The following is an 18,286-nucleotide window of genomic DNA, read 5'->3' on the forward strand; positions in this document are numbered from 1 at the left end:
AGTTTGGCAATAGTTAAGTCGAGACGAGACCGATACGAGACGAGACAGGTCGAAACTCGAGACGTCTCGTGTCTCGTTCCACCTCTATTACAAACTCGTTGTAATAACATTCAGTGAGCTTAAATGTTGGCTTGCAACAAAATTCACATTACAGTTATTTGGTATCAAAAGGTTCACCACGTTTTACTCTGCTGCGTTGTAGGTGAAAAATATGTGGAAATGTGATTACTAGCTTCTAAAAGATCAAATGAACAGCTAATCGCAGCCATCACGAAAATGCCATAGGTTGGAGTCCCTTTATTTCGACGACCTACTCAAGTCGACGGGGTTATTGTTCTGCCACGTGATGTTATCACGTCAACTGAAAGGCCAATAAAAGGCTCAATATAAAACGTTTCGTAGCACTAGTTCATGACAAACACTTTGGGTTCGACCGGAAAGCTCTTATCAAATATAGATGCTTTCTACTTTACAGCTTCGCTTCAGTTTGTTAGAATCGTTTAGTCGTAATCTGATCATGTGACCCATACTTCTTGCCAAATAGCGCAAACAATTTCTGTAGCATTTTTCGACTATCACCGGTGACCAACAGGCTCGTCATGTTTATCAGAGGATGATATGCACTCCTTCGAGCTATGGTTAAAAATTTAAACGAGTTTTTAGGCTAGGTTTTGAGATATTGGTGCTCAAAGTGACAGCATTACAATGATGATGAAATAGACGCTTAAGAACAATAGACATGGTTTTATTGAATGCGTGGAGTATGTTTGTGAAAATATTTCAACGAATAAGGTTGCATGAAAGTGTAAACAGAAGCCTCTGTGTTCAACTACGTCCCATTTGAGCCATCTTGGAAAGGGTTCCAACCTACGGTGTTTTCGTGATGGCTGCAATTAACTGTTAGTTTTGAGTTTTTAAAAGCTTGTAATCACACTTCCACATATTTTGCACCTACAGCACTGCAGAGTTAGACGTGGTGAACCTTTTGATACCAAATCACTGTAATGTGATTTTTGTTGCAAATCAACCTTTAAGGAACCTTGGAAGCAACTTTGCTCATTGAATTGCATCAAATAACATTGAATGCTTCTTAAAGCCAAACTTATCTAAGACTTTGTGTCCCCCTTTTAAAGCAGTGCACAAAATTATATGCCCTATGTGCTTGATGCATTTGCCTATCAAGCACACTCTGTAGTTGTCTATTCAGAGAGATGGAGGAGACAATTACACATTTATTTTACATCATTTATGCTTATCAATAGTGCTAACATGTGTACAGTTTGCAGCACATTTGAGAATACATTATATAATTTATAACATGACATACAACCTTGTTTATGGTCTCTTGCAAGTTGAATTATTATTTGTCTCTCATAGAGCTACCAAGATTATTGATAGCATCTCTTTCACAGAATTACCCTCATCTCTCAAACTGTCAATGGATATTCAGAGGTGACCTTGATGAACGAGTTTATCTAACCTTTGTAAAAATACAGCTGTCTGTTTTGGGCCTAGCCAATCACAGGTAAAACCTTTAACAAAGTGATTGTGATGAAGCCTCTATTATAAAGTTATATTCGACCTTGTATGATTGGGTGATTGTGTTGTAGCCTCTATTATAAAGTATTGTGTGATTGGGTGATTGTGCTGTAGCCTCTATTATAAAGTCTCGTGTGATTGGGTGATTGGGCTGTAGCCTCTATTATAAAGTCTTGTGTGATTGGGTGATTGTGTTGTAGCCTCTATTATAAAGTATTGTGTGATTGGGTGATTGTGTTGTAGCCTCTATTATAAAGTCTTGTGTGATTGGGTGATTGTGTTGTAGCCTCTATTATAAAGTATTATGTGATTGGGTGATTGTGCTGTAGCCTGTATTATAAAGTCTTGTGTGATTGGGTGATTGTGCTGTAGCCTCTATTACAAAGTCTTGTGTGATTGTGTGATTGTGCTGTAGCCTCTATTATAAAGTCTTGTGTGATTGGCTGATTGGGCTGTAGCCTCTATTATAAAGTCTTGTGTGATTGGGTTAATAAGCTAATACAGAGTTTATGAATCAAGATTACTATCATGTTTCTTATATAGTGCTGCCAATCTATTCTGCCTTACACCAATAAAAATAGTTTATAAAAATTTCATAAAATTTTTTAAACTAGAATGTAAAGTTACCACATACTTCATAATTCTCCCTCATCTAGATTGTCAGGTTCTTTTGTTGTTTTCAAACTGTAGAAGCATTGAGCCATAATCTCTCTGATAATTCATTTTTGTATTTTTGGTATCGGTCCTTCTTCAGACATTTCAGTTGTACAGACTTTATTCACCGGTCTCTTTTCTGTTCCTTAAAGTGTGAACAACCTTGACCAGATGTTTTACATAACTTGTTATTTATTTTGTACCTTTCTATCATCTTTAGTTCACCAAATTCTCTACCTATACGCTACTATTGTTTTCTCTATTCTCATGACATACTTTCTACCGCATTATATATTTTATACCAGAGCACATTTTTTTATTTTTTTCTATTATTTTCTATATAGTTTACTTGCATGTATATCATCTATAACTTATCATACCTTGTAATATACATTATATCTTTAGATGTTTTCTATACCTTACCATATCTTTTATACCTTATAAAATGTACTTTTACTTTATCATATTTTCTATACCTTGTCTTGCCCTCTGTACCTTATGCTCTCTATACCTCACCATATCCTCGATACTCTGTCATATCTTCTATACCTTAGCATGTCTTTCAGCTATTGTAATATGCTTCCTATACCTCACCATAGCTTAGTGTTGTTATCAATTCGCCATTGCTCACATTTCCCTCCACATTTGTCCCAGTGTGTTTTGTTACATTATGGTTGTTTCAGCACAATCACAGACAATATCATTCCAGATGATGTATCCAGGTAGGTTATATGTCAAGCTTTGAGTTACATTCTTCCCTTTTCAGTAACCCTTCAACAAGCTGAATAGCACCTTGAGTAATCTATTGCTATGATCTGTGCTTGCCCTACCTGCTAACACTATTAACAGAGGCGCGTCTGTATCTCAGAAACTAATAACTTTTAATTAAATTATTGCGCCGTTGTGTAGATACCAGGTAACAAGTATTGTCTATTGACTAAATGCTTGTCATTGTTAATCATGCTAATGATTAATGCTTACCAAAAATATGAATTGGATTCTTTTAGCTATTCATACATCCTGAGTCAAAACCTCCAAATCCAATAAAAACAATTTAGACTCATTAGAAAGTTTAATTCATGTTGCTCATTGCTAACTTATCGATAAGAAATTTCCAAGTTTTTTGTCAGAACTGTTTTCTTTTGCTTTAGTTTGATTGTTTTCTTCTAATATTTGGGGAATTTCCAGTTTTTGATTATCACACAATTTCCTAAAATCATTTTCTACCAAAAGAAAGTCATTGTTATTCTTGTGCTATCAGCGCATCTGGTCACTCAAGTTTATAAATGAACATTTTCTCTGTACCGAATAGAGTTGAGCTGGTGTCTCTGTTTCTCTTGAATGCTTTTCTTGTCTTTCTGGTTCCTGCTTCCATGTTAACCATTTGAGTGAATGTAAAGTTCTTACAATATTCTAAACATCCTTTATGGTGATCAACATGCGGTTTTTAAATATTTAAGGTTATTGTCTAAGTTCAAAATTAATTTAACTTATTCTGTTAAATGTGTTATCTCTATTAATAACTAAAACCTTTTGTGAATTTTTTGTTGAAAATGGCGCCGCATCACATTCTTTTCTTAAACATGCTGATTTTTTCCCAATAAAGTCTCAAGTACTTAGTTTTCTAGTTGACAATTTGAAGATCTTTAGGAAAATTTGATCAAACAATAATTGCTTTTTAGGTATCCTAATAAGAGATTACAATTAAGTTATTGTGCATTTATGACTAGCAAATATATGCAGCACGTTCTGCTGATGTAGTGCAGTGCTTAGGCTAAGCTTTTGGTATTTTACATTGCTCAGTTAGTTTAGTTAGTTACTGCTAGTAGAGTAGTTTAGTCTACTTGCTCTGACATATAAAAATACTCCGCTTTACTAAAACTCATTTTTATGATTTCACTAGCAACTGCTTTGGCAAAGACGCAATATAAACACCCAAGCATAGGAGAGTAAAGGAGGGCTCACTATTATGCAATAAAACTTCTCCTCATGAGTCCTCATGCAAGTTTTTCAACATAGGCCTACAATGTGAAATTCTAGCCAATGTTTGATGACACATCTAAAGTAGTTTCTTTCATCTGATAGTCAAGTTTCAAGATAGTCATAGTCTGATAGATAGCTTCCTGAAACATTGCAGCTGTGTAAGTGCAAGGAAAGAGGTTGATTGAAAATTATTACGAAGATTTAAATAAGGATAAAAAATAGTACATAAGCTAAACTAGCATGTGGTTCATGAGTTAGGGCACTGGCATATTATCAGTAGGTCAGAGTTTCTAATCACAGAAGGACCATTGGTGGTGCTAGGAGGGCATTCAGCCATAATTTCTACTGTGCCAACTTTCTTACTCAGATGGTCACAGTCATAGAGTTATCTCCCCCTAGAGTTATCACTCTAGGGGGAGATAACTCTATGGTCACAGTATATTTGGTTCCAAGATAAATCTGGTTCAGAATAAAGCACCATACATGCAGCAGAGAGGGAACAAACCTTGATAATGGAATTGATTAGGAAATTAGCAAAAAATTCACATACTGTAAGTTAGAGTAAGTTATAGTAAGCCTACACATCACCAAGTCTACACTTCTGTTGGTGTGTCTCTAAGGTGACTCAACAATAAAACTTCTTTTTAATGGTTACTTTTTCATTAACTTATTGTTTTACATATAATTTAGTTTTTTACATTTGGTTTTCATTATATTGTATTTAATGCATTTGTTTAAACAATAAGTGTGATTTTTTGCAGTATTTTTTGAGGAATTGTTGGACGAGTGATTATAGTGTATTTCTGTGAAAATATTTACTCTAAAGTCCAACAATTTAAAATTGAACTTACACAAATTTTTTTAAGATTTTATCAGAAAGTATCGGCATATTTTTATCATTTGCATTTGCTTTTGATATTTGAAGTGATCTGACTGTCAGGATGTTTCAAAATTAAAATCGACAAAACTTGATCGTAATTAAAACGCTCAGAAAAAAAAATTACGAAATGACATCACTAGTTGTTACTATTGCGGTAGTTGATATCAGCTCCTCAGCTATTGCGTTCAAGTTGCAGTGTCACGTCTCTATTCTGTCAGTCTTTTTGCAATTGTAGAAGTTACCATTGTGCTTTTCCTTGACCTGAGCATTTTAATCGCCATCAAGTTTTGAAATCAATCTTGAAACATCCTAGCAATCAAATAGCCTCAAACATCAAAAACGATGGCAAAGGATAGAAAAGTATCGATATTTTTGGATAAAATCTACAAACACTTTGTGTAAGTTTATCTTTAAGCACGTAGAGAAAATATAAAAAAGAATTAACTTTGCATAAAAAGGTTGGCTGTGTTTCGATGTTCAGCATAGCTCCAGACTCAACTTAAACTTTTTGCAGAACATGTGACTTCAATGAAAGACACAATGATATCATTACTGTCTATGATGGTGACAGCAACCAGGCACCTGTGCTTGGCTTGTACTGCGGCAGCACAGGCCCTAAAGAGCTCAGGTCTACAGCAGGAAAGATGCTTGTAACCTTTACATCCAACCAGTATGGTGCAGCAGCTGGCTTTGCAGCCATCTTCAAATTTGTAAAACAGAAGCCAGGTGAGAAGCAAATTACCAAACTAATAAATTCTAATTATTTAAAGCACAATCTTATCTAGAAAGTCAATTTTTTTATTTTCTGCTGCAAATTTGTTTCGTCTTGTCATGGTTTTGTAATAAAAAATTAAAAATTCAACTGTCAAGATAAGTTTATAGTTTATACTTGACTCAATTACTTCATTTACTACATTAGTTGGGTTCTTTTCTGGCTTTGACTTTTTCTTTTTGTTATTTATTTATGGTTAGTTCTAGAATTTTTAACATAAAGATAAGAATTCTGAACATAACGGTAGGATAACCCACTACTTATGCTAATGATTTAAATATTATCTTGCAGTCTTACTGGTCTCTTCTCAAAAGGATAAAGCTTGTTTGTTTGAAAGATTTCATGCATGAAACTTATATTTACGAACCTAAACTTTGGTTGGTGATGTCATTGATATAAATACGTGTCTAGTCAAGTTTATTGGTATAAAATCAATAACCTAGTACATGGATGCAAAATAAAAGAAATACTAGCAATGATGAAATAAAAATTTCTGCTAGTTTTTTTTCTTCAGGTGACCACTTTCTTTAGGAGGTCAACTCGTGCATCTCGAGAAGGCCGCTTTGAAGATTGCTAAAAGACCATGTTATAGATATTTAGGAAGCTACATTCATAACCTGAATGCATTTCATGATCTTAGTTACACTGATAATCTCATTCAAATATAGGCTGGTTCACTCTATATCGCCGTATCTCGGCATTGGTGCCACAATACTTTGGTGATCGTCGATGATAACCATGTTCACACTATCACAAATTTATCTGTGTTTGCACCAGTGACATAGTGTTCTCATTTTTCTTTTCAAACATTCGCGAAAAACCTCTTTGTTTTCGCATGACTGAAATCAAATAATAGTCCCGCAGCAACGGTCATAAATGGAAATAAATAAACCACGCTATCCACAACCATGAATATAGTATAGCGACTATAGTATGAAATGGTTTACATTTGAAATGCGGTCGTCGATGCTTGGCAAGATATCGAAAAAGTTTGACTCGATGTGTATGTGTTGCTTCATCAATGCCATCAGTTTATGGTTCATATAATCGACGATGAAAGCCGAAAGGAAAATGCGAACCTACGGCGATATAGGGCGCACCAGGCTTTGGACCCTGTTTATTAACTACTATGTTTGAGAAGCACGTGAAACCGATAAAAACTGTGAATCTCCCAGGTTTGGTTTCATACATAATGTGTTACAGAAGATGAAGTCTTTTCTTGTGATCAAACCGTTAAATCTGACAGAAGTAAACAAGGCATCTTCAGCTCCCCAACATATCCACAGTTTCGTGGAAGCAGAACCTGTGTGTATGAATTTTATGGGGAGCCAAGCGAGAGAGTGGTCATTAAGTTTCAGCAGTTTGATTTGGGTGGTGGAGGTATTTCCAGGTAAGCAGTGAGACTCTTTGCTAAATAAAATATATGTACATGTAGGTAGATAGCGATATAGTCAGCTAGATAGAAGCACAATGATCTACATGGGCTGCATATCTTAGTGTATACAGTATCTGTATATCTTATCGCATACAACATTTGTACATCATAGTGTATACAATACCTGTATACTATAGTGCCTACTATATCTGTATATCTTAGTGTATACAGTATCTATTTATCTTAGTGTATACAATATCTGTATATTATAGTGCCTACAATGCCTATATATCTTAATGTGTGCAATATCTGTATATTGTAGTGCTTACAATACCTGTATATCTTAAAGTGTTCAATATCTGTATATTTGAGTGATTACTACATGTTTCAATCTGAGTGTCTGTAATTACACACATGGTTTGCTGTATACTGTAATCTTACTCAGAAGTGCTGATTGGAATGTCATTCTATCTAAAGATATCAGCACTATGTATAGTGCCTGAGAGTAGTTGTCCATTTAAGGTGTGATAACTCCTAATATAAGCAGCCATATAACCACAATTGGTCCTATCTAAGTATTTCATAACACATCTTATAGAAATATAGATGCTAGTTCTCAGGCAATCCAGTATGCCATGAGAGGTCTTCAGCTGTAATGGCTATATGTAAAATTATTGTAGAATGTCGTGAGACTTTTAGAGTGTCGGTCCACCATTCTAGATATTGCGAGTTAGAATTCTGTATGAAACAATTTTTTGTCCACCTCTAAGAGTGGCTTAGAATAATGCAAAAAATGGTTTTTTAATGTAAATACCATCTTCTGCTTTCGTCTTTTGACTATTCTCATGCAATAGTAAATTGTAACACTTTTGGAAACCTCTTTTTTCTAAATAAGGTTGATCTTTTATTGAAGCTAAAAAACATGCGGGTTTTGGTTCTTACTTATATTTATTCATGTCGCTGTTTTGAAATTTTTGTGTATCTCAGCTTAATTCCCATAAATGTCTTTCATAAAATGCAATCCCATGAAGTGTGATTAAGCTCAGTTCTATATGCATGCACAATTCTCCCGAGCCATTTATATCATCATTTAAGGAGCTTAGCATCATTACATGGCAAAACAATATGAGAAAACAGAAATCAGGAATTATTGAGTTGGATGAACATGTTTTAAAAGTTGATAATCTAATAGTATTGAGGAGGAGTCAGGATAGTGAATTGTAGGTTGTAGTAGCAGAAAGTTCACAAACTGAAACATATAATGGTAGATGTAGTATGTTGGTGTCACGGGACAGAAAACGATGTTTGTCATATGTGTGGAAGGATAAATACAAATACTCTGAGCATCGTTTACGCAAAATTTTAAAGTCTTTAACATAAATACTAAAACGAGCAAGCTTGGGATAATCCAGGATGTTCAAAGATTTTGTGATGTGATTGGTGGGAGTGTGGTGAGCTGGAGTATGTGATCGGTAGTACACCAGTGTTAATATAGAGTTCTGTAATAGAACTTTTTCTGCTGTTGATATGGTGAAACCAGGAAATATATGTTGACATCATTGATCAGACGACAATGCATAAATTGATGCCAGTGATGCCATTCTCTCTAATATGATTGCAGCAAGAATTGTTCTCGGAGAGACAGCGTAACGGTCATCATACTTGTAAATGGCACCTATCCTTATACACTCAAAATTTTTTGTGGATCTCAGCGACCTCTGAATCTAATGAGCAACGGCCCTTACTTAAAAATTAAATTTGAGGCTATAACATGGACTCCGGGGACCAGCAAATTTCAATTCAGATATCAGTTTGTAAAAGGTTAGTTGAAGCTATTTGACTAAACCTAAGAGAGGCATAAAAAGGAGTGAAGTTGGGCATTAAAAGTTGGTTCAAAGCTAGTTCAGAAAACCTTATAAAACATGATATTTTTAACAATCGTATTGTCAATTTTAAATAGAATCTTTCAAATTCTGTTTTGTATGTGTTTGTTCTATAAATTAATTTTGGGATTATTAGATTTTTTAAGCAAACAAATGACTCAGTTGGCTGAGTTTTAACTGTTCTTGTCATTATTCTTTTGACATACTTGTACAAAGTTTGATCAGTTAGCCACCAAAACTGTTATTTTGTACTTAAAAGCATTTATTATGGTTAACTCAAATCAGTATTGCACTGGATACCAAAATAGACAATGGAGATAAAAATTGTTGTTACACTGTACTATATCACTCCACATTCTAATGATAAGTTCACAACAATCTTTCTTTAGCTTTTGTTTTAAGTTTTCACCTTTTTCCTTTAAAAATTTAAGTTTAAACAGGATGTAGTTAATAGCAAAGCAAATGAGTTAAAATTGAAAGAACTAAATGTACAACCTATAAGTCAAGTGAAAGGTTTTTAGAGGTGCTATGAATCTCCAAGTTCTATCTTTCTCTGAAGCTGCAAAGGATTTTTTGACTAAGGAAAGAAAATTCAAGTAATCTCACAAAAAGAATTAACTGTTAAACCTTGACAAAGACTGAATCTAGGCGTCAAGTACAGTCAAAATCGAAAAGCAAGCCAAATAGTGACAGCAACTGAAACAGTCTTATGGAATAGGTAAAAGTAATGAACACATACTTGTCTTTGCGCTTTAATCTAACAAGCTCCTAACTTGTTGACTATTATAAAATAACATGTTTTGTAGATTTTGGCATCACAGCCGATTTGACACCGCATCATATACTTCGTAAGTAATGCTTAACTCTTGTAGTTATATCATGTTAAGTACTGGGTGAAGGGAGAGAGGGTCATTTACTTACATGCTAGTACTCTTGGCAGTCTCGTGCACTGGGAGAGATCGTGATAAGTAATCGGTGTGTGTGCAATTCTCCGCTGAAGTGTAGGACGGCCAAGTAGTATAGTGGCTAGTGTACCAGTTTGTAGAGTGAATTGTATTGAAGTTCAACTTCTGTGCGAAGCAATTTCTTTTTCTCGCTAATACGGTTGGCATGTCTCCGGACAGACGGAAGGGGAACACGGCTCTTACTATAGTAAAGACTAGCTGAATGCCAGGCATTGCACGGGTATTAAAAATCAGCTTATAAACAATGACAGGTAATGTAGTTGCCATTAGCTAATTTGAGTAGGTTAGTATGTGTATTGCTAAGCTTAAACTTCAGGCAGTTCAGCGAATTGACCGGCAGGCGCTTGATGCTTGTAGACTTGTTTGTCAGATTGAGTGTGTTGGTTTTACTAGACTAGTGTTACTGTGGACCTCTTCAAAAATCTTTTCGAGGTTATAAATATTGCTTATATTGAGCTGCTGGCTGCAATCTTAGATTGGGCACTTGCAAATTTTCAACCTTCCTTTATTCAAAGGAAGTTATCTTGTAGGTGTGATTTTAATATGCTTCAATAACCATATTGAGTCAACAAACCTTATGCAAAATTGTGCCAGTTCCATCCTGCCTTTGCTGATTTATCATTGACACTTTACAATCTACTTGGAAAAGAGGCAGCTCTTCATTGCTATCTAGTTTTATGCTAGCCTAACAATACTCCTTGCCTATAGCATGAGGTCCAACAATAATGGCAAACTTGTTTGCAATTTTACAGTCTTTTCTTTTTATGTGGTTCATCATCAATTCCTTGTCTCCAACTTCAAAAACGGATAGCTTGTCATTGTCATATAATCTTTCAATAACAACCATGAGCGCGTCTTTAGTGACGTTGTGCGTAACGCGGAGTCGCTATGTGTAATTTAATCCAGATAATGGCTCATATTACCCAATGAATCCATTGCATCTCGTGTAGCTTGATGGGTTCACTTGAACAGGAGGTTCTGAGATCAAATCTTCTGCGGTACAGATTTTTTTTACAGATTTTACAGTACAGATTTTTCATTGCTATATTTTAATAGCTATAGCTGAACCGAAGAATGAACAACCAACTTTGAGATTTATGAATATAGATTAACATATGGCAGGTATAAAATAGTGACACCTCATCAGGAGGTACAACCTTCAAGAATTATTAGTACTGTAATACTTATATACTATATTATTATATATAATACTTAAATATTATATCTGTTTCATTACTCTACAAAGCATATGGTCACTTTTCTGCGAGTGTTTTTTGACAAAAACTTAATTACCTAACAAATTAGATCAATACTAGTCTTATTTGCTTTTGGTTAGTCATATAGGCCCATATTATGCAGTTGTGTTTTTGCTATGGTTTCTGCAGATTTCATCATGAGGTAAAATTTTATGCTCAAGCAAATTTATATAAAGCTTATATTATTGATGTGAAATGAAAAAGCTTTTTAACTCAACTAGATGGCCACTAATGCACTGTTTAATTTCATGAAGTTTAAACTATTTAGATAGCAGATTAACTTTAAACTATCAAACAATTATAGTTAATAATTATAGCTATAATTAACTTTATTAGCCTAAATAAAAGTACTATATTTTCTTAAAACTAAAGATATTTTCTCAAAACTAAATAGTAAATTTATAAAATGTGAGCTTTGCTCTGACTGTTTCAAGCTAGTTAGAAGTAAGTCCTAAAGAGGCCATTTCAGCAGCTCTTTTATGTTTATGTAGCCTGCGCTAATGAGTACCACGCGGATGTGAAAACAGAAGGGGAAGTTGTGTCCCCTAACTATGGCGGCTACTACCCTCAAGAGACACTGTGTAGCTATTACTTCTATGGTAAAGGGAGAAAAGTAAAAATAGAGTTCAAAGAGTTGGATGTCAGCGGTGAGCCTCCATGGTAAGTTAGATACCTCTTATACTTAGCCTCCATGGTAAGTTAGATACCTCTTATACTTAGCCTCCATGGTAAGTTACTTAATTTTCTGGTATACTACTGGCTTGGTGTTACCCAAACCTGATGATTTTGATGTTTTGAATGAAATATGCATAAAAAACAAATCTTATCTGATATTCTTTAGTTATAATGTAAAATTTAGCGGCAAGAAATACACTATAAAGTATAATGCTGTATTATCTTCGATGCTTGTACGTATTAGCATACTACATTGAGTGTACAACATATAATTAGCATACTTCATTGAGTGTACAACATATAATTAGCAGACTACATAGAGTGTACCGCATATAGTTAGCATACTACATTGAGTGTACAACATATAATTAGCATACTTCATTGAGTGTACAACATATAATTAGCAGACTACATAGAGTGTACCGCATATAGTTAGTATACTACATTGAGTGTACAACATATAATTAGCATACTTCATTGAGTGTATCACATATAATTAGTATGCTACATAAAGTGTACTGCATATAGTTAGCATACTCCATTGAGTGTATAACATGTAATTAGCATACTTCATTGAGTGTACAACATATAATTAGCAGACTACATAGAGTGTACCGCATATAGTTAGCATACTACATTGAGTGTACAACATATAATTAGCATACTTCATTGAGTGTACAACATATAATTAGCAGACTACATAGAGTGTACCGCATATAGTTAGTATACTACATTGAGTGTACAACATATAATTAGCATACTTCATTGAGTGTATCACATATAATTAGTATGCTACATAAAGTGTACTGCATATAGTTAGCATACTCCATTGAGTGTACAACATATAATTAGCATACTTCATTGAGTGTATCACATATAATTAGTATGCTACATAAAGTGTACTGCATATAGTTAGCATACTACATTGAGTGTATAACATGTAATTAGCATACTAATTTGAGTGTACCACATATAATTAGCATACTAGATAGAATGTACAACATATAATTAGCATACTACATTGGGTGTACCGCATATAGTTAACATACTACATTGAGTGTACAACATATAATTAGCATACTACATAGAATATACCGCATATAATTAGCATATACTAGATAGAATGTACAACATATAATTAGCATACTAATTTGAGTGTACCACATATAGTTAGCATACTACATTGAGTGTACAACATATAATTAGCATACTACATAGAGTGTACCGCATATACTTAGCATACTACATTGAGTGTACAACATATAATTAGCATACTAATTTGAGTGTACCACATATAGTTAGCATACTACATTGAGTGTACAACATATAATTAGCATACTACATAGAGTATACCGCATATAGTTAGCGTACTACATAGAGTGTACAACATATAATTAGCATACTACATAGAGTATACCGCATATAGTTAGCATGCTACATTGAGTGTACAACATATAATTAGCAACAAAGATGGCATTCTAGGAGAGCTTATTAGAAAAGCACTGCTGCCAAGACAATAAAAAACACTCCGAATGCAGACAACTCTCATTTGTTCAGACTCATACTGCCTGGGCCATGTTTGGACATCAACAAAGTCTAGAGATTGAGAATTGAGTACTGTATAGTACTGCGCATTAAGCAGCCTATGTTATATTGTACACATACTCCTAGGCTACAATGTGGTACAACATGCATTTACAGTGTACATGAGGGAGTAGATTTTGGTTATACCTGCAATAAGGTACAGTAGAATGTTAATAGCAGTAATAAAAAACACAAGAAAATTACATGATGATATTTTCCTTAAGACCTCACATATGTTTGTTAGTACGATTGATTTGGTCCATTAGAAGCAAACAGATCTGTTTGCACAAGCGAGCAGCGCAGGTCTCCCATCCTATCAAATTGTAAAGAAGAGCTGAACAATTTCGATATCAACTTGAGCAACGCTGCTTATTTTTAGTCTTTTGCCGTTTTAGTTTGTAGTCTCTTGTCTTAGCTATAGAATCGTTTCAGCCTTCGAAAAAAGGTAGTTGGTCTAAACACAAAGGAAGAAGCATGCAAATGGTTAAGATAATCTATGCTAGATAAAGTGTTGCTAGTGTATAAATAATAGGATATATATTCGATTGACCAAAATACAGATTCTCGTTTTACTAAGACATAATTAGATTATAGCAAACTAGAGCTTGGGCAAACACGCATAGTAATCTAGCATAGCGTATGACACAGCTCACAGCCATTTATGGAAACTACAATGCTTGACCAGTCATATACGGTAAAACCTCTAACTAAACACCATGGAGCTCTATTTTTCAACCCTTCCTCAATAGTGGCGGTCAAATAGAAATGGCGTTCAAATAGAGGTGGCGGTAAAATAGAGGTGGGGTTCAAATAGAGACGACGTTAAGTTAGAGGTTTTACGGTACCCCACAGTGGAACATTTTAGTAGTTTAAAATTATTGGATGTCACTTAGTAGTAGTTAGTAAATAACACAGACAAACATATGCACCACTTCAAAACTGTTCATAGAAGAAGAAGTAGGTGCTCATTGTTCAAAAACAGAGAAATCTACTCATGATAATTTGCTAGTTGTTCCTGGTAGTTTGTTCGACCATGCTCTAAATCAAACTTCATGCATTTGCTAAAACTGCATGTACTTCTTCTGTAAAATCATACATGTAATCAGCTACTGAGCTTGATGTCTAGCCTGAATAGTAACAGCTGGTGACCACAAAACACTGCTATAACTGTAGGTGTCTGGAGAAGGACGACAGTGACTATGTGGCTTTGTCAAACTTTAATGGAGCAGAGGATGGTACACTTGGAAGGTAGGAGTGTCTGGTCTAGACAATGTTTCCACAAGTTGAACGATGTTGTATTCTGTGCTCAATTGCCCTAGTATTTTTAAACATGTAGTCTAAGTGTTGAATGATAACATAGTTTGTTTGAAATTTCAAAAAAAATTCAGAGAAACCTAAATAATTATTAAACATGCTTTAAAAAATATTTTTGTCCCAATAAACTCATTATTTGAGTTATCATAGTTGTAAATTAAGTAAAAAAATCTTACATGTAAACTTACCTACAGGTAAATAAACAAGCACAGACTCATCTGTTTAGCTGCCTTTCTCAGAGCATCTTGTCATAATCTATTACCAGTATTCTTCAGAAATTGTAAACGAAGCAAGCTAAATTGAGATAGAAGTTAGGCTAGCTATTGTTGTGAATAGATCAAGTGTGCAAGAGGCTTTGGGGTCATCATTTTGATGCATTAATAGCGGGTATGAAAATATTATTTACCATATTGACCACTTTGGTACGCAAATGTGTGCACACTTGTATTTTATCTTGTTTTAAAGTTCATGTATCCAGGCTCTTCTAGTCTAACAGCCCGCAAAATAGTATAAACCTTCTCCATTTAGAACTCTCTATAATAGGCAGCTTTCACCAACTGTCATTTCGGGTTCTTTGCGCATTCCAGTCATGTTGATATTCATTAGTTGGCAGCGGTTGACATGTTTTGTGTCAGCATCTGTTCCTCCATCTGTCCTCTGTCCCCAGCTCCCTCCCACGCCTGGTTTTATGGCCACAGTCAGCAGATCAGCTATTGTAGTAACTACTTAGCTAACCTAAGCGCAACAGCCCAGACTTGTATGTATATGTCTTCGTTACAGTAGCAGATATTATTTATGGGTAGTAAATGACTGATAGGGCTAAGCTTGGAATTGTGCCCTCTATGCAGAAAAACCTGGTAATTACAGCCATCTAGAAATGAAGAGCTTTTTTTCCTATTTACTTATCTATGTTTACTCTTTGTAGATTCTGCAGTGATCAGAATGAAGCAAGCCCAATTTTAGGCAAGTCATTTGTTTCAGACGGCGATTTCTTTCAAATAACATTCAAATCTGGCCTCAAAGGAAATGGGACAGGCTTTAGAGCAGTATACAAGTTTATAGAACACGGTAAGCTGTGTATTGCCTTAGTAGAAAACCTTTTGCTTGTCCAATTTAGAAAAACATTTCACTATAAAATATGCAGAGTGGCTGTGCAGAAGGACAAGAATGTTTGAAATGTCATGAAAGGCCCGGAGTGTTGATAGCTATCTCATCTAACTGTCAAATATTTATAAATGTAAGAGTAGTCATGACCTTAGCACACTGATCCTGTGTACTAGCTGCCCAGAATCCAATCATTGATCAGGGTGGTGGTCGGAGGGTGTCCATCCACAAGTACTCACTTAAAAAGTTTAAATATCACAGAGGAAGGACACTCAGTAAAGCAAATACTAAAGAATAGGCCAGTGTTAATATTAGGTTACCAAGAAGAACTGACTATGTTTTAGTCCTAAACTCTCAGCTGGTAGCATGTTTTACCACTTCAGAGGTACACTTATGCGCCTATTTATGTGAGTCTTGATGATAGTGTTCTTTTTTATGAGCCGCTACATACAGATTGTATGTTTAATCCATAGACCTATTAACTATACAACTTGTGTAGTTAATAGGTCTATGATTTAAGCATATAATTGGGTGCATAGAAGCCAAACAGAGTGGACATTAAGGTTGTGTTGGTGAGTGGTTTTCGATAGCGTCTAGCCAATGCTCAGCAAATGGTATTAAACTACCTTTGTTTTTTTATTACTTTATTTGCAATAATTTCATTTCAAGCAAAATGTTTTCCAAATTGTGTCACACAAGAATCACAACAATCAAGTAAATTAAATGGTTTCATATATAGCATTTAACATACCTTTCTTTGTTAACAGCCTTATGTATGAGCTCTTAACTATGTTTACAGTTTATAGAAATTTGATTCACCAGGAATAGTAGCTATGTAATCTTTTTGCAGGTCATTTTCACTTTGCTATCGCGCCTATTGTAATTTCCGCTCTCGTGCTCGCTATCAAGCCTATTTAGATGATTGGGTTTGTACACTGACCTTAGGTTAAACTAGAATATTGCATGTAACCTCCATAAGTAGTATTTGATTCGGTTTCAAAGGTTTCCTGATAAACTAGCTGAATAAGAAGTAAGAGTGACTCTCAATGTCTCAGTAAGAGTCACTTTTAAGGAGCCACGTGTAGGCACCTCACTAGTGTTATTATTTATTGTGTAATCGGCTGCATTATACCCATACAAAACAATATAGTTTCTGTTGTAAATATCTAAGCAATGCTGTATTTATAACTAACATTATGTTTAATTATTATGCGGTATTAAGTATTTACTAAATCATAGGTATACTAAAGCAGATAGGATAACCAAAAAGCCAAATACATCTTATGTAGGTAATAGATATAATGCTATAGATATGTTTTGTTTTCTTACCAGTGCGGCGAGATAACCACTCAAATCTAAGTTGAGAAGTTGCACATATTTGACATTTTGCATTATATGGCACTTTTTACATAGCACGAAGAAAAATTTTAGCATAATTTTTTACTATGTCTGGAATTTTAGTTATAGGAGATATACGTTATTAGAATGTCTACTGTATAAAGAATATACATGTATGTTATAGGCTAAAGTTGGTTGTATAACTCGCTAACAGCATTTTAATCATTTAGGGGAGACAAGTCTTAACAATCTTGGCATAATTCATTGTCCTGTAAAACATTTAATCAATGATTGACTAGCGTGAGCCTGCCTGAAATGCTAATAACTGGTCATCAAACTTCACATTATCTCCTTGCAGTGTGAAACAGCAATTGGTGTAAAACTTAAGATTGTAGTGTTCCCTCTTTGCACATTGACAGTGCCTTTACTTACACCATATACATGTAGCAGTACACCTTTTTATGAAGCTTGAATAACACGTAGGGGCCTATATACTTGATGAAGCTAGAATCAGTTTCTGTAAATAGTGCTATCAAAGCAACATCTCAGGTTGAAAATGGTAAGACAGAGATGCTGATACTTAAACAATAACTATGTGGCAAGTCGCTTGTTTGTCATAAACCAGGATTTTTGCCAATATTTTCAGAAGCTGTTCAAGATGAACAAGTGCTGCACACAAGTGGAGCAAGCTCAAAGTCTTGCAACTTCCTTAGCAAAGTAACATTGTTCATTTGGTTAGCTGTCTATTCCACCTCCATAATCACTTCAATTTAGGGTTTGTCATCGGACAGCAGATCAGTATCATCGCAATAGTAGATAACATTGTATATAGCACATGTTCCTACTGACTAGCAGCTCATATTGTTACTGGAGGCTAATAACTTCAAGGACTTATTGCTGTGTGATCGAGTCAGCACTTTTATTGTGTATATAAAGTGAGCCAAAATAAATTTGGGCAAATAAA

General features: G+C 34.7%; 1 protein-coding gene across 1 annotated transcript in view; it reads left to right on the top strand.

Annotated features, from left to right (window-relative positions):
- LOC137405162 (suppressor of lurcher protein 1-like) overlaps window positions 1-18,096 on the top strand; it is a 35,695-nt gene extending 17,599 nt beyond the window's left edge. The window contains exons 7-16 of the mRNA XM_068091389.1: window positions 1,413-1,525; window positions 2,877-2,915; window positions 5,571-5,782; window positions 7,032-7,218; window positions 8,825-9,024; window positions 9,893-9,934; window positions 11,799-11,967; window positions 14,740-14,814; window positions 15,806-15,948; window positions 17,969-18,096. Of these exons, the coding sequence (XP_067947490.1) occupies window positions 1,413-1,525; window positions 2,877-2,915; window positions 5,571-5,782; window positions 7,032-7,218; window positions 8,825-9,024; window positions 9,893-9,934; window positions 11,799-11,967; window positions 14,740-14,814; window positions 15,806-15,948; window positions 17,969-18,096 (1,308 nt within the window). The remainder of the gene's footprint in view (window positions 1-1,412; window positions 1,526-2,876; window positions 2,916-5,570; window positions 5,783-7,031; window positions 7,219-8,824; window positions 9,025-9,892; window positions 9,935-11,798; window positions 11,968-14,739; window positions 14,815-15,805; window positions 15,949-17,968) is intronic.
- Window positions 18,097-18,286: the final 190 nt, after the last annotated feature.

Source organism: Watersipora subatra, chromosome 9 (genome assembly GCF_963576615.1).
Source record: "Watersipora subatra chromosome 9, tzWatSuba1.1, whole genome shotgun sequence".
Taxonomy (NCBI): Eukaryota; Metazoa; Bryozoa; class Gymnolaemata; order Cheilostomatida; family Watersiporidae; genus Watersipora; species Watersipora subatra.